This window comes from Budorcas taxicolor, chromosome 5, assembly GCF_023091745.1.
Source record: "Budorcas taxicolor isolate Tak-1 chromosome 5, Takin1.1, whole genome shotgun sequence".
Classification (NCBI taxonomy): Eukaryota; Metazoa; Chordata; class Mammalia; order Artiodactyla; family Bovidae; genus Budorcas; species Budorcas taxicolor.
Window position 1 is genome coordinate 85,903,141 of NC_068914.1, and position 27,802 is coordinate 85,930,942.

Consider the following 27,802-nt stretch of genomic DNA (forward strand, 5'->3'; position numbering starts at 1 on the left):
GGGATCTTCCCAACCGAGGAATCAAACCGTGGTCTCCTGCATTGCAGGCAGATTCTTTACCAACTGAGCCATCAGGGAACTTGAAAAAAAGAAAAAAAAGATTAAGAGTTTCCAGGCACTGCCTTTATGAGCAACCAGGAGGCAGTTTTCTTTCCTGCCGAATGAAGAGATTGTCTTTAAATTTGTAGTATTACAAGAAAGATCAGTTCTCTTAGCACGCTTTGAAAATATTAAAAGCCAGGACACCGCAGAATGTGCTTCCTTTAAATTATTCATAGGTTATATATTTTGGATTTGTTTGTATAAAGAGTCTCTTTGGGTCTAGCTAAATGCAGTTTATTTGTAGTACTTTTTAAAGACTGAGCACCTAAAATATTTTTAAGAATTTGTTTATTTAGGTTTTTTTTTTTTTTTTAAATGTAGCACAGGGAACTCTACTCAGCGCTCTGTGGCTACCTAAATGGGAAGGAAATCCAAAACAGAGGGGACATACGTATTCATATGGCTGATTCACTTTGTTATACAGCAGAAACTAATGTTACAGTATTTTAAAGCAACTATTGTTGTTGTTGTTTAGTCACTAAGTCGTGTCCAACTCTTTGTAACCCTATGGATTGTAGCCCACTGGGTCCCTCTGTGCATGGGATTTCCCAGTCAAAAATACTGGAATCGTTTGCCATTTTCTTCTCCAGGGGATCTTGCCAACCCAGAGATCGAACCCGTGTCTCCTGCATCAGCAGGCCAATTCTTTTCGTCTGAGCCACCAGGGAAGCTGCAAAGCAACTATACTCCAATCAAAATTTATAAGTAAATAAAGAAATAATAACATTTTTAAAGAAATTATTTTGACTTTTTCACCATTTTTCATCTAATAAAATAAATCATAATATATTTAATATTCTACCAATGCTAGTATTAGAACACTCTTCTATTTAAAATTTCTTAAATTAGCCTGGAATTTTTAAATTTTTTGTTCACTTTTATTCCATATTTTGTGTTTTATTGATTTTTTTTATATTGGGTGAAATTTAGTAAAAAAAAAAAATCAAAATAACTTTTTGAATAGGTACTTGTTCTTTAAAAATTACTATAAACAAACTGTATTTAGCTAGACCAGGACAAAGAAACTCTTTATACAAAGAAATATAAAATATATAGTCTATGAATAATTTTAAATGTAGGACATTTTGTGGTATTCTGACTTAATATTTTCAAAGCTTGCTAAGAGAACTTCTGCCAGATATTTTGGTAGTGGAATATTCCCTAAAATATCACTCACAGGTTGTCTTCATCAGAATTACCAAGGATACTTTAAATTGTGAATTTTGGGGACCCAACCCCCAATCTACTAAATTGGAATCTCTGAAAATGAAGTCTGGAGCATATGTAGGTGATACTTAAGCACAAAAAGTGTGTTCTGTTTGAGTCTTGGATAAGGAAATTTTTAAAAAAAATATTTACTAATAATACAGGCCCTTGTATCAGATAGTTAAGGTAACTTACTTCATTGGGTATTTTTGAGGATTCTATTTATCCAGCATACTACCTCCTATGGAGAACATTTTTATTAGGAAAATGATATCAGAATTCCAAAATGCAACAGTATAGATGGCTAAGGAGGGACTCCTTTCTTATAAAGAATGTGCCCAAACCTCCCATTACACTGGAGGAGATCCTTTCATACAAGGCCTTTCTTCATTGAACTCAATGAATCATTGAATCCATTGACAATCATAGAACTATTGAAAACTATAACAACTTTAAATGCCATTGAGTCACTGATAAAGCAGCTGTGATTTGTTAAGGGAGAGGAAATAGGTAGTTCAGGTAATTTAGAGCCTTAAAAAGACTTGTGCATATGATAGGACAGGTGACCATTTTAAAATTTACTCTATAAATTAAGTCATTTAAGACACCATTCCCTTCCCTTAAGGAATTTATCATCTCATAAGATAAGAGTTTTTACTCTGTCGCCGGCTACCACAATCACCTATGAAATCATATTATCTGATCCCCATTTTATAGAGACTGATTCAGAGGTTGAGGTACATTCAAAACAGTTCCACTTTCAATAGGAAGCCAGGATTGAGAAACAAGACAATAATAAAAGCATGATACTGACTTTTTAAATATTTCCATCCATACTAGGTCAAAATAGATTTGTGTTTAGGAAATGTAAACCTTCAACTAGGAATTTTGTGTATCCAAATGGCCTTTTCCCCAAATTTTGCAAGTTGGTCGGACTTTTTTGAGATGGATCCAAGAGATATAATATCTATACTGCAGAACTCTCATCTGGAATATTTCTCCCATACTAATCCACGACCTCAATTGAATAGTCTTAACTTGTTATTTTCTTAGAAAATAGCCAGCATTGCAAAAATCTGTAGTACTGTGAGATCTGCTCTATGCCAGGCACTAGAATTGACTATATGTTAATATGTGTTAGGTATACTATCTTAGAGTTTACAGTTTATCACAGGGACCAATTATTTTAAGTAGTGCTATGAAAGAAGAGTGCCATGTTTCCTTTGCATCCTAAAATATCAACTTTTCGTGATTGAAGCACCTCTTACCTGTCCCATGACAATATTCTGTGGAGGTAATTTTGGAAAACTTAGGACCCAGTTTCTTTGACAGACAGATTAACAGTAAAACTCTTGGTTTATTTTGCTTTATTTGAGGAGAGAGGGATGACCTTTATTTACATGCCCAGTAAATATTTTCTCTTTCTGAGAGATAGAATTGTTTTTTGTTTCCCAATTCAGGAATTGGTAGTTTTTTGAGAACATAATACCTCAAACTAGCTCTAGTTCTAGTTTGAATTTTAAGCCAACAAGGGGAAAATGAACTGAGATTATATATTCATGACTCTTCAGCCTGGTGTGGTAAAATAGGCTTCTGATCTTTTCTTCAAGCCATCTCCCTCCTTTTCAGCTTTCTTCTAGATTTTGAAAGTACACTGCTGCTGCTGTATTTAATAATTACAGTACAATAATTAACATTTTTAGCTTTATAAAAATCTTTCACATGTATTGTGATATTTAAAATTCACTGCAATTCTGCAAGATGAATATTGTAACTAAGCCTCATTTTACAGCAGACAAAATTGAATGTTGGAAAGGTTATGTGCATTGTCCAAGATCATGGAGTCAAGAAACAGCAGGGTGAGAACTTAACCACAGTCACCTCTATATTAAACACAAACACTTCAACAATTATGTAATCCAGTTCCACTTTAACAGTGCTTCCCAAAGTTGTTCTTTTATCCATTTGAAATATATATTTCATCATTCCTAAATAACTTCCTCATTTATCTAATAGAAACTTTACTGCTACATAAATGACCACCCTGAGTTCCATATTTTAAACATATTGCCTCATTCAAGTAAATTAAACAAACAAAAGCATCCATATTTTCTTCTTTCTTCCCATGACCTTTTTTTTTTATTCTCACAATGGCTGGAACAATAGTCAGAAATTTGAAAACTTTCTTGTTTCCTGTCAGCATTTCTATAAAGGACTCAAAAATGAGCTTTTTAAGTGATATATGTGTGTGTGTGTGTGTATGATTTTACATGATTTTATATATATATATAATGTTATATCTTTTAAAGTGATTTTGTATAAAATCACATTCTGTACCCTAAAATCAAAGACAAATATTCCACTTCCAAATGCCAACAGGAAAAAGAATTGAATGTATGTGTTATGTCATTTCTGGGATTTTTAAGTCTTTACAAAATGTTACTCCTTTTTATGAGAAATTCTCTTTCACCTGTTTTTGAAATATTCAGTTTGTCACTTTTGAGTTTATTATTTGGATCGTACTTTGCCGACGTTACTTTGCCAACAAAAATCCGTCTAGTCAAAGATATGATTTTTCCAGTTGTTATGTATGGATGTGAGAGTTGGACCATAAAGTAAGCTAAGCACCAAAGAACTGATGCTTTTAACTGTGGTGTTGGAGAAGACTCTTGAGAGAGATCCAAGGAGATCCAACCAATCAATCCTAAAGGAAATCAGCACTGAATATTCATTGGAAGTACTGATGCTGAAGCTCCAATACTTTGGCCACCTGATTCAAAGAACTGACTCACTGGAAAAGACTCTGCTGCTGAGAAAGATTGAAGGCAAGAGGAGAAGGGGACGGCAGAGGAATAGATGGTTGAATGGCATCACTGAGACGATGCCATGAGTTTGAGCAAGCTCAGGGAATTGGTAATAGGCAGGGAGGCCTGGATTGTTGCAGTCCATGGGGTCGCAAAGAGTCGGACAAGACAGAGTGACTGAACTACAACTACCATTTGGATTCTAGATGATCGAATAACATTACAACAATTTTCTTGGTAATGAAAGGAACACTTGATATAAATCCGTTGCCTTTTGTACTTCCTGACATGTTAGGCACTCAATAATGTTAGTTATATTAATTCTCTTTGAGACTGTCAGCAATCCAAAATGGTGTTTGTTTAGAAAGTTATTACCAGTGCTTGGCTAACAAATGTATTTGATTTGAATTTCATTCTTGTCATTTCTCACAGTGAACATGCTAGTGAGTTTTTATGACAATACTTATGTATGAGGATTTTTTTTTAATCCAATGAAGATATATCAAGGTATTATTTTTTCAGAGAGATGTCTTGCTAAACCCAGTCTGCTTTGAAAGAATGTTGTCAGCTCTTCTCTGATGTAGAACATTTTTTCTTTTTTTTTTTTTTTAGGTACCACTGTAGCCCTCATTATTCTTGCTTTGGGATTTCTGCTGTCAGCCCAGGTTTCTCCACCCATCACTTTTAAGCCAATATCTCCTTTAGATCAGAACACTACTTGCACAAGATACAGGTGAGATTTTATAATGGTCCCCTTCCTTAACCTAATTTGGTAACTTCTTTGTTTACTTATAACTTTCCTAAGATATGAGAGATGAGTAGGAGCTTCCTAGGCATCCAGACTTAATGGTGAAAACACATGCTTCAGGAAAAGTGAGTTATTAGACACAATTTTGGTGATATTTCTCTGGAAATTGGAAGCATATATTGATACAGAATCTAAGCAGGAATACTGAGAAGCTATTTTATATCATATATGACTCAGTGACATCTACATTCTAAGTGAAATGAACTTTCATCAGTAATTAAACTTTTCCTTGATGTACATATCTGATACACTTATTATCTGGATATTCTATCAGTTTCCATGATGTACATGTCTGATACAGTTTATTATCATTTGGATATTCTATCAGTTAATCTTTACCATGTTCCACAAGTATCCCTTCATTCATTTAAGCAGAAAAGAATTTTTCCTCTCACTAGTAGGGTTCTTGAAGAGCAATAGAAAGTGGGAAAATGTGCTGGAAGAGTGTTTTAATCATCAGCTTCAGGTTTAAGTTAAGTTAAGCAGTATACACCCTATGTGATAGATTAATAGATCGAGAAATGGATGAATGGATACATAGGGTGACAGATGGACTGAAGAATGCACAATTGAATTAATTAAAAATTGAATGACTGAACAGGTCAATTAATAAAATTATCAGTAGAGTTCCACATTCCTTCATGGTTGTGATTCCCTCTTAGGGCTTCTCAGGTGCCTCAGTAAGAATATGCCAACACAATGCAGGAGATGGGGGTTCAATCCCTGGGTCAGGAAGATCCCCCGAAGAAGGAAATAGCAACCATATCCAGTATTCTTGTCTGGGATATCCCATGGGTAGGGGAGCCTAGCAGGCTATAGGCCATGGGATCACAAAGGAGTCGGACATGACTTAGTGACTAAACAACAACAAACAACAAAGAGTTTCAAAGTTTTTTACTTCATTTTAGTGGCTGGAAAGGTTAGCAACCCCTTTAAAATGTATGGATCGAATAGCTTTAAGAATAAGTAATGGTATTCCTTCAGCCTCAACTACATAGATGTAAGTCTCAAATCAAAGGGTAAATCATTTATTAAGTCAGGTACTCTTAAAACATTACATTGGTACACTAAATTCCACTCGGGATCTCTTGGAGCTTCTCATTTAACAGAATTTATGGTGCCTTCTTATTACAACAGTGAGGAAGACATATGTAATTATGTCTTTCTGGTTGCAAATTGTGATATCCACTTGCCTTTGGAAATGAATGTTGTATATGTTCATCACTTTACTATTTTTTGACAGTCTTTATGTTCTAAGGAAGATGTAAAGGTGTCTTAAAAGAAGTTAACCTTAACATAGACTATTTCTGTATATAGAGACTTTTACTTTCTTTGGATATCTGACCTCAACTGCTAGAAAGATGGTGGACCATTGCTAGAGTTCTGCATGCTCTACTTTTGTTTTTCCTGAAAGATATTTTTTTAATTACAGTGTTTTTAGCTCAGTAACCTCTAACAAATTATTTAAAAAACTACTATTGTTTGAGAAACAAAATACTTTTTAGATTTGATGTCTGATTTAGATGCAACAATTTAGACTGAAAAGATTGATACACTGTCAGGTCAACTAAAGGCAGAGATTTAGCCAGAGAATATGAATGAAAAACTTTTATGAAGTTCTGATACAGAAAAGAAATAACTAAGTTTTTAATGATTTACATAATTAAATAGCTTTCCTGATATCAACTTTTAAAATTTCAATGAAGATATTTATTGCTGCTGTACTATAGTTCATTGCATGGCAATTTGTCATCATCAATCTATTAATCCTACTAATCCATCTAAATTATTATCATCTACCTATCAATATAGGTAGGTGACACTAAAATATTTTTTTTTTCACCCACCAATTTAAGATAAAATTGTAGTGGAGTGAGAGAAGTGTACAACTTAATATTGTTCATATCACAAACTGATAACGTTTTTAAAAACAGAACCAAATTTTCTATGTCTTCTAGGAGTCACTGAATATGCAAAGCAATTATTTCTCATGTAGTTTCTTTTAGAGAAACATAGGTTTTGTGAGCAGTTGATAGTATTTGTAGTATGTATGTATGTATAGTCTGAATGATTTTATAAAATATATCTGCAGTCCCCTTAATGATTTTGTTGTTAAAAGTATCTATACACATATCCCATTTCTTTACAATAAATATGAAAAATACAGTATACAACATATATGAAAGTTATTAAGAGAGGAAATGCTGGGTTCTCATCACAAAAATGATTTGTTTCTTTAATTTTATATGTATAAGAGATGATGGATGTTCATTAAACATTGTGGTATCATTTCATGATGTATATAAGTCAAATAATGTAAACCTTAAACTATGCAAATCTTTATGCCAATTGCCTCTCAATAAGACTGGAAAAAAAATTAAAAAGAAGATAAAAATGAAACACTCATGTTGCATGACTTTAGGATCAGTAATTCCCATGCAGTAAATAAATATAGGTGGTATACTTTCTTCTTGGAATGATCTGTATGGGAAAACTGAGCAAAGAAAACAGATTTAAAGGAGAGATGGTTTAATCTTAAGAACACTGTATTATTGGTGGGAATGTAACTTTTTCTTCATTTTGGAAATTGATATACTTTTGCCTAGTATAGACCGCTTTTGCCTAGACTGCTCGACTCAGCACTTTCACTTGAAGAAATCTATTGTGATGGGTATGTAATTCCCTCTGACTCGACTCTATTAGGCTAGAGAAGATTTATGGAAGCGAATGGTTCAAGAATAATGGTTGTTCTTTATTTTAATTCAAAAAGTGTTTGTGTGGCATCACTAGGTAGATTAGAACCACAAACATTGTAGATTGGGATGCACTAATGACTTTGGACCCAAGACATTGACTACCTTAAATAATTTCTAATAAGAACATATGCTTTTTAGGATTTTTAATTGATGATATTCTTTCCAAGTCCTGGTTAGATTTTCTGAACCAAATGTATTGAACAGCATCTTTCAGATCTCAGTTGAGTTCAGTTCAGTTCAGTCGCTCAGTCATGTCCAACTCTTTGTGACCCCATGAATTGCAGCATGCCAGGCCTCCCTGTCCATCACCATCTCCCGGAGTTCATTAAGACTCACGTCCATCGAGTCCGTGATGCCATCCAGCTATCTCATCCTCAGTCATCCCCTTCTCCTCCTGCCCTCAATCTTTCCCAGCATCAGAGTCTTTTCCAGTGAGTCAACACTTCGCATGAGGTGGCCAAAGTACTGGAGTTTCAGCTTTAGCATCATTCCTTCCAAAGAAATCCTAGGGTTGATCTCCTTCAGAATGGACTGGTTGGATCTCCTTGCAGTCCAAGGGACTCTCAAGAGTCTTCTCCAACACCACAGTTCAAAAGCATCAATTCTTCAGCGCTCAGCCTTCTTCACAATCCAACTCACATCCATACATGACCACAGGAAAAACCATAGCCTTGACTAAATGACCTTAGTCGGCAAAGTAATATCTCTGCTTTTGAATATACTATCTAAATTGGTCATAACTTTTCTTCCAAGGAGTAAGCGTCTTTTAATTTCATGGCTGCGATCACCATCTGCAGTGATTTTGGAGCCCAAAAAAATAAGGTCTGACACTGTTTCTACTGTTTCCCCATCTATTTGCCATGAAGTGATGGGACCAGATGCCATGATCTTCGTTTTCTGAATGTTGAGCTTTAAGCCAACTTTTTCACTCTCCTCTTTCACTTTCATCAAGAGGCTTCAGATCTACTTTCTGCAATTAAAATTGTGTACAGTCACAGAGTGCCAACTAAGGCTTAGGAGAAATAACTCCAGTTGGGGGTATCATCTTAATCACTTATCTATATAAGAATACGGAGAAGGCAATGGCACCCCACTCCAGTACTCTTGTCTGGAAAATCCCATGGATGGAGGAGCCTGGTGGGCTGCAGTCCATGGGGTCCCTACAAGTCGACATGACTGAGTGACTTCCCTTTTACTTTTCACTTTCATGCATTGGAGAAGGAGGTGGCAACCCACTCCAGTGTTCTTGCCTGGAGAATCCCAGGGACAGGGGAGCCTGGTGGGCTGCCATCTATGGGGTTGCACAGAGTCAGACGCGACTGAAGCAACTTAGCAGCGGCATATAAAAATACACATGCATACACCAAATATGGCTTTTACTTCCATGCTCTCAAATTACTAATAATCATATTTTCTTACAAGAGCTATCTAAGTTTGAGAATTCAAACCTTTCCTGCATAACTTCCCTGAAATCTTTGACTTTTTATTATTTTTAGAACCTGGCTGTTAATGCAGGAGACCTGGTTTTGATCACAGGATCGGGAAGATCCCCTGGAGGAGGGCATGGCAACCCTCCAGTATTCTTGCCTGGGGAATCCCATGGACAGAGGAACCTGGCAGGCTACAGTCCATCCGGTCACAAAGAGTTAGACATGACTGAAGCAACTGAGCACAGCACACAGCACGTGATCTCAGAATATTCAAATCACTATCAAAAAACCCTCGCAGTAAACAGATATTTCTTAAAGTATACAGCTGTAGAATTGCAGATACTCTCACCCTAGGGCTTTCATTCACATTGTCACTCATTCATTCATGCATGCATGCATGCATGCATTTAAAAAATATTTTGGAGCACATACTCATAGGATTATATAAGGATGAGTTAATATATAGAAAGCACCTAAAGCAGTTCTCAGCACATAATAAGCACCCAATAAATATAGCCATTGTTATCATTAATAAAACCTATAATAAAATATGAGATTATGATGATGAGTAGAAGTCTTTCCCATCTTTTGAAGAAGAAGAGTTTTAAGCAGGGTAGTGACTTGACCAAATTTTCTATTCTCAACTTTCTCTCTGGGGCACAAAGGGCACATATTGATATGAGGAGACTAATTATTAAAATTGCCTATGAGAGAAATTAATAGTTGCCTGGACTATGGTGGTGATGCTCAAGATAAACAGGTAAACAGATTCTAGATAAATCTAAGAGAAAAATCAACAGGAATCAAAAATAGGAAATTGATTAACTATCAGCAACCAGATAGAATAGATCATAGAAGTCAGTTACGGTAATTAAAGGAGAAATTTACAAGAAGGACAGTGCTTCTAATTTACGGCTCATTTTCCTATCAATATTTTTCAACTGAGAATCTTACCTAGAACTATCTATTGTTGTTGTTCAGTTGCTCAGCCATGACCAACTCTTTGTGACTCCATGGAATGCAGCACACCAGGCTTCCTTGTCCTTCGTCATCTCCCAGAGCATGCTCAAACTCATATCCATTGAGTCAGTGATGCCATCTAACCATCTCATCCTCTGTCCTCCCCTTCTCCTCCTGCCTTCAATCTTTCCTAGCATCGGGGTCGTTTTTTTAATGAGTCGGCTCTTATCATGTGGCCGTAGTATTGGAGCTTCAGCTTCAGCATCAGTCCTTCCAATGAATATTCAGGATCAATTTCCTTTAGGATTGACTGGTTTGATCTCCTTGCAATCCAAGGGACTCACAAGAGTCTTCTGCAACACAATGGCTCAAAAGCATCAGTTATTCAGCACTCAGCCTTCTTTATAGTCCAGCTCTCACATCTATACATGACTACTGGAAAAACCATAGCTTTGATTAGATGGACCTTTGTCAGCAAATTAGGGGCTTCCCTAGTGACTCAGACTGTAAAACGTCTGTCTGCAATGCAGGAGACCCGGGTTTGATCCCTGGGTTGGGAAGATCCCCTGGAGAAGGAAATGGCAGCCCACTCCAGTATTCTTGCCTGGAAAATCCCATGGAACATGGAGCCTGGTAGGCTACCGTCCATGGGGTTGCAAAGAGTCGGACATGACTGAGCGACTTCACTTTCACTTTGTCAGCAAACTAATGTCTCTGTTTTTTAATATGCTGTCTAGGTTGTTCATACCTTTTATTCCAAGGAGCAAGCGTCTTTTAATTTCATGGCTGCGGTCACCATCTGCAGTGATTTGGGAGCCCCCCAAAATAAAAGTCTCTCACTGTTTCCATTGTTTCCCCATCTATTTGCCATGAAGTGATGGGATTGGATTCCATGATCTTTGTCTTTTGAATGTTGAGTTTTAAGACAGCTTTTTCACTCTCCTCTTTCACCTTCATCAAGAGGCTCTTGGCCATAAGGTGGTGTCATCAACATATCTGAGGTTATTCATATTTTTTCCAGCAATCTAGATTCCAGTTTGTGCTTCATCCAGCCCAGCATTTCACAGGATGTACTCTGCATATAAGTTAAATAAGCAGGGTGGCAATATATTGCCTTGACGTACTCCTTTCCCAATTTTGAACCAGTCCGTTGTTTCATGTCCAGTTCTATCTGAGAAGGTACATTCCTCACCCCCACAGATCTGCCTCACCAGGACAGTGGAGAGTAAGTGCTTCAAGTACATCTTCCATTAAGAACCACTTCAGTTTCTCTTTTTTTAGCTGCTTAACTGCCAGCTTTCTTTCATTCCTTTTTTTCCTTCTTGAACATTATTAAACGAAGAGTACAAAAATAATGTGGCTCTTTTTCTGTAGAGTAACATTTTCATGTTTCTCTCTCTAAATGAAGTTTCCAGACATCCACGTTGACATAGTATTCCTTCATCTATAGACCTCCCTATGTTTGTGACACTAGGTTTCATGAACTGTGTTATGCCTGCTGCTGCTGCTGCTAAGTCGCTTCAGTCGTGTCCGACTCTGTGCGACCCCGTAGACAGCAGCCCACCAGGCTCCCCCATCCCTGGGATTCTTCAGGCAAGAGCACTGGAGTGGGTTGCCATTTCCTTCTCCAATGCATGAAAGTGAAAAGTGAAAGTGAAGTTGCTCAGTCGTGTCTGACTCTTAGCGACCCCATGGACTGCAACCTACCAGGCTTCTCCGCCCATGGGATTTTCCATGGGATTCATTTCATTTTTTTTCACCATTAGCCAACCTTGTGTGATTGAGCACTTGTCATTGGCATTAGCACTGAGACTGTTAGATTCAATCATAAAACTTTCATATGACCTTAGAAATGTATGGAAACCCTATTAGCCCCTGTTTTTTTCAGCATTTAGCATATTCGTGAGTGATAATGTGTTTGTTTCCAGTAATTTTTAGCAACTTGACAATGAATATAGTGTTCTACTGTGAATGAGACTTATTGTTTGTTGACTTTTATTTTCTAAAACCTACAGATTTCCTTTAAAATTTTCAAATTTTAATTTTTTGGTCTGATGATACAGCTTAATAGGCCTTGAGGTTAATATTAAATAAAACTACAGTAGAAAATATGCTATATCTGTTGAATAATATCCACAGACTTATTTCCGATAAAGATAATTGTAATTAAATTGGTAGAAAAGACAAATGAGATTTGAAACAAAAAGCCAGTATAACCTTATCATATATCTGTATCTCCAAACAATTGCATATGTCTTATGCTAGCACTTAAATACCCAATATGGAATTTGACATCTGGATATAAGGATGATTGAATAGATTCTTGAAGGAAGTTAACCACTTATGGGACATAATCATTGAGTTCTTCATGACCTTTTTACCTTGAAGCCTGTATTTTCAGTCAAGGACCTGCAAAGCCACCACAATGGCAAATATCCCCTACTTAAATCTTATTTGTTTTCCACAATCATGAAGTGCTTCTTGGGAAGCCTTAAAGACAAAAAACAAGGCTTTTTAATTTTAAGATTGCAAAAACTGGGAGAAGAGCATTCCAGGAAGAGGGAACATATGTGTACAGGCCCTAAGCAAGGAATATGGCTTCTTCAAGGAACTTACCCATGAGCAAGAGAACAGTACAAAAATAAACTGGATGGCAGGTCAGTGACAGACCATACTGGGACCCTCAAAAGCCATGAGAATTTTAGGCATCATTTTAGAATACTGAGAAGCCTTTAAAGATTGATAACAATGACTTAATCAGACTTGTGTTTCTAAAAGATCACTCTTGCTGCTTAGGAAAATTGATTAGGGAAGGAAAAAGTGTGATGAATGGAGATCAGACGAAAGAAATTGGAAGCCTAGGCAAGAAATAATGCAACCTTGACAGTGGTAGTGGAGACTCAAGAGATCTGGCGGCTATGGGCCCCAAACAGTGTAACAGTGTAACAGGCTGGATAATCAGATGGATGACATACAAGAACAAAGACTCTGCACATGGTTAAGATAGTAATCAGGGAACAGGATTCTGGAGCTATAAAATCTCCCTGTAGCTCACTTCTTAGAACACAATTTCAAGGATGCAAATTAGAAGAGCCTTTCCCTTGCTTTCCAGTTAAGTTCAGCAGTCCTGTAAAAAGAACAGTATTTACTGTCACTTATACTTTTATTTAAAATGTCATTTTTCCTCCCTCTTGAACTCAAAAGACTTTTGAGAAAAACTCTTGCGAAAATGGTTTGAAGTAAAGGGAGAAGAAGTAAAGGGAAAGAAGTAAAGGGGAAAACGTGTGTCTCTGAAACTTACAAGGATTTTTTTCTTATTCTAGAACTCTGATCATTACAATGAATAAATAAAATCAACCTGGAATTCTGTTCACATTTCAAGTCAGTCCACTCTAGAATATTATCCCAATTTTGTCCTATATTTCAAAAGAGAATACACTATGCAGTAGTGTGACAGTAATAGACCATAGTCATAACCTCTGGTATATTTCCTTATAATAAAGACCAAGAAAACTACAGATAAAATAAGTACTAGATAAGATTTATAAAAAAAACTTCACTGTTCTCTAAATAAATAAACTCAAGATCACCTTCTTGTAAATCATGATACTGAACAAATGATGAAAACTGTTACAGTTCAGTTCAGTCGCTCAGTCGTGTCTGACTCTTTGCAACCCCATGAATTGCAGCACGCCAGGCCTCCCTGTCCATCACCATCTCCCAGAGTTCATTCAGACTCACGTCCCTCGAGTCCATGATGCCATCCAGCCATCTCACACTCGGTCGTCTCCTTCTCCTCCTGCCCCCAATCCCTCCCAGCATAAGAGTCTTTTCCAATGAGTCAACTCTTCACATGAGGTGGCCAAAGTACTGGAGTTTCAGCTTTAGCTTAATCATTCCTTCCAAAGAAATCCCAGGGCTCATCTCCTTCAGAATGGACTGATTGGATCTGCTTGCAGTCCAAGGGACTCCCAAGAGTCTTCTCCAACACCACAGTTCAAAAGCATTAATTCTTCGGTGCTCAGCCTTCTTCACAGTCCAACTCTCACATCCATACATGACCACAGGCAAAACCATAGCCTTGACTAGACAGACCTTAGTTGGCAAAGTAATGTCTCTGCTTTTGAGTATACTATCTAGGTTGGTCAAAACTTTTCTTCCAAGGAGTAAGCGTTTTTTAATTTCATGGCTGCAGTCACCATCTGCAGTGATTTTAGGTATTAACATTTAAATATTAAATGTTACATTTAATATTTATTGAATGGAGGTATTTTTCCATCATGTTGTGAAAGCATGTTACATAGCTCCTAATGTTTTCCCTGTCTGAGGTTGAAAAATGCCTATTGCTCTGGACCAACCTTTTAATTTAATTTAATTTTTTTAAACCAAGTATAGCAACCTGATTAAAAGAATCTCATCAGTGAGTGTAACTTTGGAAACTATTATTGTAGGTGACTGGGTGGCTAGGTGAGTGAATGAGTGAATAGATGGTTTCAAAAGAAGGTTGATGATACTGACTAAAGGAAGATTTTTAGTATAATTTTTACTATAGAATTTAGATATATGTGCTATAAATTTTGACAACATTTTGTTGCTACTAGAGCATTGATAGTTTAGGAAATTTTCTTCCAAATGCATCACCTTTACTTCTGCAGTGTGATCAGTAGGACCTCTTGCAGCTATGCTAGCAGACACAGCAGCATAGACATGAAGATCTCTGGGCAAACAGCAAGTCTTTGTTCAGGTAATGTGTCCATGAAGTTTTTAGATTGTTACATGGTTGTAATACCAAGAGAAGTTTTTCCTAATATAAGTAACTCAATTACAAAATAAGATAGTATGACACATGCCTCTAGGACTATTAACATCTGTGTTATATGGTGAATAGGGCTACCCACTCCAGTATTCTTGCCTGGAAAATTCCATGGTAGAAGCCAGGTGGGCTACAGTCCAGGGGGTCACAAAGAGTCAGACTTAGAGGTGGGAGGTGCATTGCAAAGAGCAGCTAACACTATATGGTGAATAAATTAGAAGTCTAGAAAAAATGATATCATGTGTTAGAAACAATCTGGTTTTAGAAGGAGAGAAGCAGAAATTTATTCTTGTATAATTCTATATAGTTTAGCAAATCAAAGAATACAACACTTTAGGACAATATGTGTATACATTTATAATAAGTTTATTCATTATGAACCATTTTTGAGATCAGTAGGTCAGGGAATGTTAAGATTAAAGGGAAAAAAAGAAACCTTTCTCCACATGGAGCTTACAGCTGGGAGGGAGAAAGATACCAATAAATAATTGCAAAGCAGTATGATAAAAGTTGATATATGTATCAGCATGTCTGGTTGTGACATCGCCTCTCCCAGGGCTGTCACACAAGGCTTCACACATGAGAGCTCTTAACCATACATTATTCTGGATCCCTTCTTAGAGTCATGCTTTTAACTGCATAAAAGAAATTACATAGCAGTTCAAAGAAAATCAATAATATTGAAATATGGGTGCTGAATTATTTTCCAAATAAACTTATTATATAGTAATCCATGTCCTTCTTTATTAATATATTAAATAACAGATCTAATGCAGAGCTAATGCCATTGTTTCAAAACCATGGAGAATGTAAATGGTATTTTGAAATTTCTGCAACTACTATAGTAGGATATAAAAATGTATGTGATTTCTATTGTTCTCAGTGGTTTACTGCCTAATTTCATAATTGAAGGAAATGATAAATTTCAGTTAAAGGTTAATGAATTACAGATATAGTTGTTGTTGTTTTTTTCCTCATCTTCATTTAAAACCTCTATGTTAAGAACCCCTCATGTAGGAGTGAGCTTGATTTAATTTTTAAAGGATGAGTAGGAGTGAGTAGGAGTGTCTCAGACCAATAAAAGTGGAAAAGCCTCCAAAGGCATGAGAGCAACCTGTGCAAAGACATAGATGTGAAATAGATTTGCTTTTCAGGAATTTTTATAAAGTTTGATACCACTGGGGAAAGGAGTACCAATCACAAGATGAGGCAGAAGTAAAGGCAGGGCCTTATATACTAGGTGAAGACAGGTGGTAGAGGGAAACCATTCAGCAGCACCAGATAGGGGAGTAACATCATCAAATGCAAGTTTACGAAGAGTTTTCTGCACAGATTTTAAAGCACAGTAAATATGAACAAGTTCCATTCGAAAAACACGTTCACAAGCCTGATTTGTACGTGTAAGTCCTACAAAAATTGCCTAGGTACCAAACTAACACAATCAGCTATATAGTACTGTAGTATAATATATTTATAGACTTTTCACACTAATGATACATAAAAACAAACACACAAAAAAGCATTTTTAATCTTACAGACAGTACATTGAAAAGTAGTGCAGTTCAGTACAATAGCTGGCATGCAGGAACTGACATCAAGTGAAGAGGTAAGAAGAGTTACTGACTGCAGGAGGGAAAGGATGTGGGAGATGGTAGAGCTGAAGGATCATCAGCAATAGCAGAAGGAGAGAAAGCTGCAGTTTCACTCATGCCTGATGTTGATGGGAATGGATGTTTGTATCTTTGAAATTTCCCAACTTGAAGGTTTGTACATAGGGGACTTGCTGAATGTATTGGAAGGAGGAGACTCTGGCAGCCCCAGGGAGAGATAACAGAGTCTGAAGTTACTGCATGATGGTTATCTTAAAGACAAAACTATCTGTGGAGATAGGATTAGGAGTATACTGGTTTAATATTAAAGAGAAAGGATTACAAAAAGGTGTTTGGACAGTTCAGCTTTATAGATATCCATTGTAGCTTAAGTGACCCCAGGTGATATACCAAGGGAGATAGATGGAGCATAATTCCAACAATAACTATTATTATTTTAAAATTATAATAGTTTCCATTAATTCTTTACTATATATAGACATCTTTGCACATTCTTTTTGAATATTATCATCAAACTTCCCTAAGAAAAAGATACTAGTTATCTAATTTTACAGATAAGAAAATAAGGCTCAGAGAGTTTATATAACCAGTCTTGAGTGATGTAACTGGTAGACTGCAGAGCCCCTTTGTTCCCTACATACTCTCTCTGCTTAGTCCACTCATGGCCTCGTGGCATTTTTCTCCATGTGCATCTGAATTGCATAGTTAACAGTGAATATGTTTGTGAAAACCTATTACTCCTTGGCAGTTAGCATTGATCATTATGTGAATTCTATGGTAATTTCATCGTAGAATAAAATCTTTGGAAATGATGTACATTATGACCAATTTGCAGGTAGATAATAAAGTACCCTTCACAGAGGTTAAAAATGCACTGCTCATTTTTATCATTATCAGTAAATCATAAAGACATTGCCAGTAGCCCAGATGAGAGTTAGAATTTAATTTTTTTTAAGTTTCTTTTTCTTTCTTTTGTTTGATTTTGCGTTTTATATGGTAAGGCTATGCTGATGAGTCTTATTAAATCAGGAATAAAAATTATTTCATGATAGAACCTATTAACATTTCTAGTTCAATTTGAAAGCAAAGGAAACCTTTATCTAAATTGATTAGTATTTATATAAATGTTAAATTTTGTGGAACCTAAATATTTAGTTCTTTCTGAGTTTTTGTTTTTATCATTGTGAGATTGATTTGTGACTGTGTTGGTTAGGTATCTTCACAGAAGTTTAGTTAAATAATACACTTATGAAATTTAAGGTAGTAGTTTATCTCTCAAAATAGCAAATCCTTTAAGTCTTGGCCTGTGCAATCAAATTCAGCAAGAATGTATATTATTCTTATTCATATATATATACAATTATGTATTGTATTTTTATAAAACCCACAATTAAATGAACATATAAATTCTTGGCAGTTAGCATGTACTATTTACACAGATACAATCCTTTACCTTCAGTTTCATCTTTCATATCACATAAGTGTGTGTGTGCATGTGTGATGACTTGCTATAAATTATAAAAATAAACAAGAAATCTAAACAGGCTAAATTAATATTGCTGCTTTTTGTGCTGCAAATGTGTGTACCCAAGTGGTCTTCCATTCTTATGCAAACGGAGAGTGCCATTTTCAGTTCAGCTACAGAAGAATTTCAAGAGGGGTTAAGAGTGTTGTACTTTTTTAAATATCTATTCTACTAATATCTATAAGCCACCTTATTTTACTTAATACCTAGATTGTTGAAAAATATATCCTTGCAGTAGAACTCAGAATTTTAAAGAGCCATTTATATAACTCCTTATTATAGAAGATAATAAATAATAACTCCTTATTATAGAAGGCTTCCCAAAGCTGGACAGTAAGGAACTGGTTGGAATTAGATGGGATAAAGGGAAGAAGACAGCATTCAGAACAGAGAGAATAATATGTGTCCAGAAACAAGAGGAAGATTACTATAGTCTACCAACTACAAGTATAGTTATCTTCTAGTTTCAAATACTCAGTTGCACAGAATTCATATTTTCCACTTCGATAAACTATGGGCCTCATAAAACTAGTTTTTTGGAGATGCTCTGAGGAATGATAGTATTAATTTCTGGTGTGAGCATTCTAGCAGTAACAGAAACGGCTTAACCCGTGGAAGGGGGTTGCTTCCTGAGGGTTCTTTAAAGTGTTTATTTTAGGCTTAGCAGAGCTGCATCAGTTCTCCGACTCAGATGGTATACAACTCTCTTCTGTCCCTTTCCCTTCCTTTTCCAAGCAGAGGGACTCACTTGCCAGTCAAAATCAGCATCATCAGTGAATGTCAGTTCCCAGGGCCTGGCCCAATCACTCCCATCCCCTGCTGTTGTTAGATGGGTAGGCATGTGGAGAGCTTTACCAGGAGTCACCTGAGTTTGTAGAAAAGAACAGCCAAGACCCTGCCCATGGTAATCTCTGTTGTGGAGGCTGAGGAGCATAGAGACTCCCCAGCCCCCGCCAGGCTTGACAGTGCCTGCTCCAGGTGTCTGTCAGAGACTAATTCAGAATTCAGAGAACTGGAGCTTTCCAGCCATCTGTGGTAGAGGGCATTCCCTAGGGAAGGCTCTATGTTGGTAGTTCTGTGACAGATACCTCTCATGCTTTCAGCTATTGAACTTCAGAGAAATTTTCAGAAATGGGGTGCTGTCTATAATTCCTCTCAGAATTTAAATTATAAGAAGTCATACATAGAGGTAAAAACGATTTTGGACTCTCTCATTAAAAAAAAAAAATATGTGATGATATTAAGAATATTATTATCAGACTTGTATGCTACAGAGATCACCCTGTGCAGTAAGGTGATGTACAAGAACAAACTTTGAGGTCTAAATTGAGACCTGAAATGAAAGGAAAGACTCTTGTCAGGTATTGGTGACTGAAATGACTTGTGATGTTATTTACAAATTAATGTTGCTTAACTGCCCAGCTTTTGTGGCTTGCCTTCCCAAATGGAAATTTGTAACTTGAAAGGGGGAATTATATTTTATGGTTTCTTTTTTTTCCCAGTATTTTTGCTTTGCTCTCTTTTTTTTTTTTTTTTTTAATTTCCTCTCTACTCTCTTCCCTATATATCTAGCAACCATCATGTCTTATACAATGTATTTGTTTAGTAATTTAACAAAACGCTGAAACTGATGTGTGCAGGACTGTAGTGTTGATTTACATTTTTCCTATGTAACTTTTCCTATGCAATAATTACATAAACTGATTTGAAATTCAGTAAGAAATTTCTCTGTCAATGTTATGCCTAACTTAGCTAATTCAAGGTTTTCAAAAAAATCCCTTGTAGTGCTCTGTAAAGTGCTCTTCAGACTTGGTGAGTTCAGTCAGTTCAGTTCGGTTCAGTCGCATATGACTCTTTGTGACCCTATGGATTGCAATATTCCAGGCCTCCCTGTCCATCGCTAACTCCTGGAGTGTACTCAAACTCATTTCCATTGAGTCGGTGATACCATCCAGCCATCTCATTCTCTGTCGTCGCCTTCTCCTGCCTTCAGTCTTTCCCAGCATCTGGGTCTTTTCCAAGGAGTCAGTTCTTCCCATCAGGTGGCCAAAGCATGGGAGTTTCAGCTTCAGCATCAGCCGTTCCAATGAATACTCAGGACTGATTTCCTTTAGAATGGACCGGTTGGATCTTCTCGCAGGCCAAACGACGCTCAAGAGTCTTCTCCAACACCACAGTTCAAAAGCATCTATTCTTCAGCACTCAGCTTTCTTTATAGTCCAACTCTCACGTCCATATGTAACTACTGGAAAAACCATAGCTGTGACTAGATGGACTTCTGTTGGCAAAGTAATATCTTTGCTTTTTAATATGCTGTCTAGGTTGGTCATAACTTTGCTTCCAAAGAGTAAGCGTCTTTTAATTTCAGGGCTGCAATCATTATCTGCAGTGATTTTGGAGCCCCCAAAATAAAGTCTGACACTGTTTCCACTGTTTCCCATCTATTTCCCATGAAGTGATGGGACCAGATACTATGATCTTAGTTTTCTGAATGTTGAGTTTTAAGCCAACTTTTTCTCTCTCCTCTTTCACTTTCATCAAGAGGCTCTTTAGTTCTTCTTCACTTTGTGCCATAAGGGTGGTGTCATCTGCATATCTGAGGTGATTGATATTTCTCCCAGCAATCTTGATTCCAGCTTGTGTTTCTTCCAGTCCAGTGTTTCTCATGATGTACTCTGCACATAAGTTAAATAAGCAGGGTGACAATATACAGCCTTGACGTACTCCTTTCCCTATTTGGAACCAGTCTGTTGTTCCATGTTCAGTTCTAACTGTAGCTTCCTGACCTGCATACAGATTTCTCAAGAAGCAGGTCTGGTGAGAAATTCTCATTTCTTTAAGAATTTTCCACAGTTTGTTGTGATCTGCACAGTCAAAGGCTTTGGCATAGTCAATAAAGCAGAAATAGATGTTTTTCTGGAACTCCCTTGCTTTTTCAGTGACCCAATGGGTGTTGGCAATTAGATCTCTGGTTCCTCTGTCTTTTCTAAATCCATCTTGAACATCTCGAAGTTCATGGTTCACATACTGTTGAAGCCTGGCTTGGAGAATACTGAGCATTACTTTACTAGTATGTGTGATGAGTGCAACTGTACGGTAGTTTGAGCATTCTTTGGCATTGCCTTTCTTTGGGATTGGAATGAAAACTGACCTTTTCCAGGCTTGTGGCTACTGCTGAGTTTTCCAAATTTGCTGGCATATTGAGTGCATCACTTTTACAGGATCATCTTTTAAGATTTGCAATAGCTTACCTGGAATTCCATCACCTCCACTAGCTTTGTTTGTAGTGATGCTTCCTAAGGCCCACTTGACTTTGCATTCCAGGATGTCTGGCTCTAGGTTGGTGATCACACAGTCATGATTATCTGAGTCATGAAGATCTTTTTTGTATGGTTCTTCTGTGTATTCTTGCCACCTTTTCTTAATATCTTCTGCTTCTATTAGGTCACACGGTTTCTGTCCTTTATTGTGCCCATCTTTGCATGTAATGTTCCCTTCGAATCTCTAATTTTCTTGAAGAGATCCCTAGACTCTCCCATTCTATTTTTTTCCTCTATTTCTTTTCACTGATCTCTGAGGAAGGCTTTCGTATCTCTCCTTGCTATTCATTGGAATTCTGCATTCAAATGGGCAACACAGATATTCAAATATAACACAGATAATCAAATGGATAACACAGGTAATGCTTCATTTCCATTTGATTAGATACTTCCACTGAGATTTTAGCACTTGTTTGTTTAGTCAGGACAAAATCAGTTTGAACTGAGTTATTAAGGAAAATGGAAAGATAAGAATCTAACCATTTTAAATGAAAGAAACTAAAGTGAGTTTATATATATCAACTATCATATCTGAATGAATTATATATATGAATAACAAAACAGAAGAAAAATGCCATTCTGAGAGAATATTTTTTAAAGTAATTAGAACTTTGAAATCTAACCAGGAAAGAGAAAAGTGTCATGGCCATATAATTCTGGAAGCAATTTAGGATCTGCAAGATCTTTGAAGACTAAAGTAGTAAAAGATAGAGGCAACAAATTGAACATATACTGGAAAAAAGGTAAGAAATTTACCTGTAAGTGAGACTCAAATAAATGAATCTTTGAAACTTCATGAGAGACACACATGGTAATTATTCTGTCAGAGAGAACTTGGAGCAACAAAAATTTTAGCACTAAAAAAAGAAGCTTAATTGCTCTATTACCCTATAAGGAAGAGTCACAAAAGAACAATTAGCCATCTCCATCAGAGAAGTGCTTAGGTAAAATATATGTGCTCATGAACGATTCAAAAAATGGGATCACAAAGCAAAATAGCCGGGATAAGCTGGAGCCCTCAAAGTCATTGAACCCTAGTCTTAGAGACAAGAGGCCAGCCATGGAGGCTCAGTCATTCTGGGGTGAAGGTTATTAACTGGGTGAAGCACTAACTCTTTGAGACTTTTAGGTAACCTCTCATGTTATTTTCAAGTTACTTTCAAGTTATTTAAATAGCTTGAGGGAGCCAGCAGGCTTGGTAAATACCCCACTCACTGCGGGACATTGACTGTACCACCAAGGAGATTCAGAATTACAAATTTGCAATCATAGGTTCACAGAGATACTACTAGGGATTTTTTGTTCTCCACTTTTTATTGTTCCATCTGGTCTCTATTACTAAGATTTACCAAGTGTTACGCCAGCTATTAAGGGGGGGGAAAGCACAAGATATAGGCCCTTGTCAGGAATTGGCAGTATCTTGAAATGACCGGGAGGAGCAACCCCACGCCCAAGGAGTGGTGGCTGCCTGGGCGCAGGAGGGCCTAGAGGAGCCATCCCATGCTGAAGGTCAGGAAGGGCAGCAGGAGGAGATACCCCTTATCCAAGGTAAGGAGCAGCAGCTGTGCATTGCTGGAGCAGCCGTGAAGAGATACCCCATGCCCAAGATAAGATAAACCCAAGTAAGATGGTAGGTGTTGCAAGAGGGCATCACAGGGCAGACACACTGAAAACATACTCACAGAAATCTAGTCAATCTAATCACACTAGGACCATAACCTTGTCTAACTCAATGAAACTAAGCCATGCCCATGGGGCAACCCAAGACGGGCAGGCATGGTGGAGAGGTCTGACAGAATGTGGTCCACTGGAGAAGGGAATGGCAAACCACTTCAGTATTCTTGCCTGAACAGTATGAAAAGGCAAAATGATAGGATACTGAAAGAGCAACTCCCCAGGTCAGTAGGTGCCCAATGTGCTACTGGAGGTCAGTGAAGAAATAAATCCAGAAAGAATGAAGGGATGGAGCCAAAGCAAAAACAATACCCAGCTGTGGATGTGATTGGTGATAGAAGCAAGGTCTGATGCTATAAAGAGCAATATTGCATAGGAAACTGGAATGTCAGGTCCATGAATCAAGGCAAATTGGAAGTGGTCAAACAGGATATGGCAAGAGTGAACGTCGACATTCTAGGAATCAGCAAACTAAAATGGACTGGAATGGGTGAATTGAACTCAGATGACCATTATATCTACTACTGTGGGCAGGAATCCCTCAGAAGAAATGGAGTAGCCATCATGGTCAACAAAAGAGTCTGAAATGCAGTACTTGGATGCAATCTCAAAAATGACAAAATGATCTCTGTTCGTTTCCAAGGTAAACCATTCAATATCACAGTAATCCAAGTCTATGCCCCAACCAGTAACACTGAAGAAGCTGAAGTTGAATGGTTCTATGAAGACCTTTTAGAACTAACACCCAAAAAAGATGTCCTTTTCATTATAGGCTACTGGAATGCAAAAGCAGAAGTCAAGAAACACCTGGAGTAACAGGAAAATTTGGCCTTGGAATACAGAATGAAGCAGGGCAAAGACTAATAGAGTTTTGCCAAGATAATACACTGGTCATAGCAAACACCCTCTTCCAACAACACAAGAGAAGACTCTACACATGGACATCACCAGATCAACACCAAAATCAGATTGATTATATTCTCTGCAGCCAAAGATGGAGAAGCTCTATACAGTGAACAAAAACAAGACCAGGAGCTGACTGTGGCTCAGATCATGAGCTCCTTACTACCAAATTCAGACTCAAATTGAAGAAAGCGGGGTAAACCGCTAGACCAGTCAGGAATGACCTAAATCAAATCTCTTATGATTATACAGTGGAAGTGAGAAATAGATTTAAGGGCCTAGATCTGATAGATAGAGTGCCTGATGAACTATGGAATGAAGTTCATGACATTGTACAGGAGACAAGGATCAAGACCCTCCCCATGGAAAAGAAATGCAAAAAAGCAAAATGGCTGTCTGGGGAAGCCTTACAAATAGCTGTGAAAAGAGGAGAAGTGAAAAGCAAAGCAGGAAAGGAAAGATATAAGAATCTGAATGCAGAGTTCCAAAGAATAGCAAGAAGAAATAAGAAAGCCTTCTTCAGTGATCAATGCAGAGAAATAGAGGAAAACAACAGAATGGGAAAGACTAGAGATCTCTTTAAGAAAATTAGAGATATCAAGGGAACACTTCATGCAAAGATGGGCTCGATAAAGGACAGAAATGATATGGACCTAACAGAAGCAGAAGATATTAAGAAGAGATGGCAAGAATACACAGAAGAACTGTACAAAAAGATATTCATGACCCAGATAATCACGATGGTGTGATCACTCATCTAGAGCCAGACATCTTGGAATGTGAAGTCAAGTGGGCCTTAGAAAGCATCACTACGAACAAAGCTAGTGGAGGTGATGGCATTCCAGTTGAGCTGTTTCAAATCCTGAAAGATGATGATGTGAAAGTGCTGCACTCAATATGCCAGCAAATTTGGAAAACTCAGCAGTGGCCACAGGACTGGAAAAGGTCAGTTTTCATTCCAATCCCAAAGAAAGTCAATGCCAAAGAATGCTCAAAGTACCACACAATTGCACTCATCTCACATGCTAGTAAAGTAATGCTCAAAATTCTCCAAGCTAGGCTTCAGCAATACGTGAACCATGAAACTCCTGATGTTCAAGCTGGTTTTAGAAAAGGCAGAGGAACCAGAGATCAAATTGCCGACATCCACTGGATCGTGGAAAAAGCAAGAGAGTTCCAGAAAAACATCTATTTCTGCTTTATTGACTATGCCAAAGCCTTTGACTGTGTGGATCACAATAAACTATGGAAAATTCTGAAAGAGATGGGAATACCAGACCACCTAACCTGCCTCTTGAGAAATCTGTATGCAGGTCAGGAAGCAACAGTTAGAACTGGACATGGAACAACAGACTGGTTCCAAATAGCGAAAGGAGTACGTCAAGGCTGTATATTGTCACCCTGCTTATAAAACTTATATGCAGAGCACATCATGAGAAACGCTGGACTGCAAGAAACACCAGGTGGAATCAAGATTGCCGGGAGAAATATCAATCACCTCAGATATGCAGGTGACACCACCCTTATGTCAGAAAGTGAAGAGGAACTGAAAAGCCTCTTGATGAAAGTGAAAGAGGAGAGTAAAAAAGTTGGCTTAAAGCTCAACATTCAGAAAACGAAGATCATGGCATCCGGTCCCATCACTCCATGGCAAATAGATGGATAAACAGTGGAAACAGTGTCAGATTTTATTTTTTGTGGCTCCAAAATCACTGCAGATGATGATTGCAGCCATGAAATTAAAAGACACTTACTCCTTGGTAGAAAAGTTATGACCAACCTAGATAGCATATTCAAAAGAAGACATTACTTTGCCGACTAAGGTCTGTCTAGTCAAGGCTATAGTTTTTCCTGTGGTCATGTATGGATGTGAGAGTTGGACTGTGAAGAAGGCTGAGCGCCGAAGAATTGATGCTTTTGAACTGTGGTGTTGGAGAGACTCTTGAGAGTCCCTTGGACTGCAAGGAGATCCAACCAGTCCATTCTGAAGGAGATGAGCCCTGGGATTTCTTTGGAAGGAATGATGCTAAAGCTGAAACTCCAGTACTTTGGCCACCTCATGTGAAGAGTTGACTCACTGGAAAAGACTCTGATGCTGGGAGGGATTGGGGGCAGGAGGAGAAGGGGACGACTGAGGGTGAGATGGCTGGATGGCATCACGGACTCGATGGACGCGAGTCTGAGTGAACTCCGGGAGTTGGTGATGGACAGGGAGGCCTGGCGTGCTGTAATTCATGGGGTCGCAAAGAGTCAGACACGACTGAGCGACTGAACTGAATTGAATTGAAATGACTTTTATTTTATTTACATTTTGAATCCATTTTGTAGTTTCATATCTTCAGAGAGACTTGGATAGAAACTGATATTTCAGAATATGTATGAAACTTAGCAAAAATAAGTTTTAAACATTTGAATAAATTTCTATCAGTTAAGAATTGTGTTTGGCTGTGGATAACAGAAGAGCCCAAAATAAGTGTCTTAAACAAGAAGAGTTTTTCTCTTGCTCAAGTAATATAAATTCAAAAGTAAGGAGTTTGTCATCTGGGATCCAGGCACCTATCTTTTTGCTGTACTCCTGGAAGTATTCTTCACAAGTTTGTGAGCAAGGTCCACTGCAGTGATGTCTGTGACACAGACCAGAAGAAGGAAATGTAGAAGCAGCAGTGCTTCCTGGATGAATCAGCTTGCTTTGAATTGAAGTCTTCCTGGAATCCCATACTGTACTTCTCACAGATCAGAATCAGTCCCATGAAACTATCATAGCTAGTTTCAGTAAAGACTGGGAAATTCCATTCAGTGGTTTGGGAGGAAGGGGTAGGGGGCACAGTGTTCTAGAAAAAAATCAGAATTCTCTTACAAAGGAGAAAACAAACAAGGAATCTAGGGGTAGAACACTAGCAATCTTTGACACAACAGAACTAGAGTTAACTTTATGGGACATGTATAAGTGGTGTTGCTTGACAGCAGGGAAGATGAATTAACTGATTACATAGGCTGTACCTACTTACTTTTTTTTAGTTAGTTCTCTTTATACTGACTAGAAGTATAAGGTCAGCTTTTCAGGCAGCAAGAAATATGGCCATCTTAGATAATGTACCTCCAGCTTTGCAAGGGAGAAAGAATCAGTACAGTTTCTTCATTGATTATCATTCTTTTTGCCTTGTGAACCAGTAAAATACCTTCTCCTTGCTATGTTTATTCAAAATAAGTGATTCGAATAAATGAGTGGTTTGCTCATTTATTAAAAGGAATATCATGGCAGCTATCATTTATCATATAGTCACTATGCCAGCTGCTGTGCCAAGAGGCTTACATGGATTCTCTTTTATCCTTCAGCAAAACTGGGATAGATGCTGTTGGCAGCTTCAAAAGTATATAATGTGAGAGTCATGAGTCAAGATTTATTTGGGGCAAAATGAGGACTATAGGCCAGGAGACAGCATTTCAGATAGCTCTGAGCAACTGCTCCAGAGAAGTAGGTATACATGTGATTTGATGAAGGTGGAGCACGTGTACATCATGCACATATGTTTTTGCAGGAGGTTTCTGCCAGTCATGAGGAGCAGTCGTCACCATGAAGGATTTTTGTGCCTTTCTAAATATGAGAAGGTACAAGAATTGGGCTCATAAAATTGACTCCTGAAAATGTCTAACTATCTAAAAACCTATTCTGCCAGTTTTTCCTCTGAGCACAGAGTGCCCTATTTCTGCTCTCAACCCTGAGCTCCTTTCAGGGGACTGTTGAAAGTCAGCAGCTGTAGCAGCACATGACTTCATCTTTGTAGAGGTAGATGACAGGTGCCAGTAGCATGGGAAGTGCCAATTTATAGTTGACATTATTATTTCCCCCATTATACCAGTGACACTGAGATTTAAATAAGTTAAGTGAAG

The 27,802-nt window shown here is 37.6% G+C and overlaps 1 protein-coding gene across 1 annotated transcript in view; it reads left to right on the forward strand.

Annotated features, from left to right (window-relative positions):
• The window catches only part of SLC2A13 (solute carrier family 2 member 13), a 521,832-nt gene that overhangs the window by 348,049 nt on the left and 145,981 nt on the right, over nucleotides 1-27,802 (forward strand). The window contains exon 6 of the mRNA XM_052640217.1: nucleotides 4,725-4,845. Within this exon, the coding sequence (XP_052496177.1) occupies nucleotides 4,725-4,845 (121 nt within the window). The remainder of the gene's footprint in view (nucleotides 1-4,724; nucleotides 4,846-27,802) is intronic.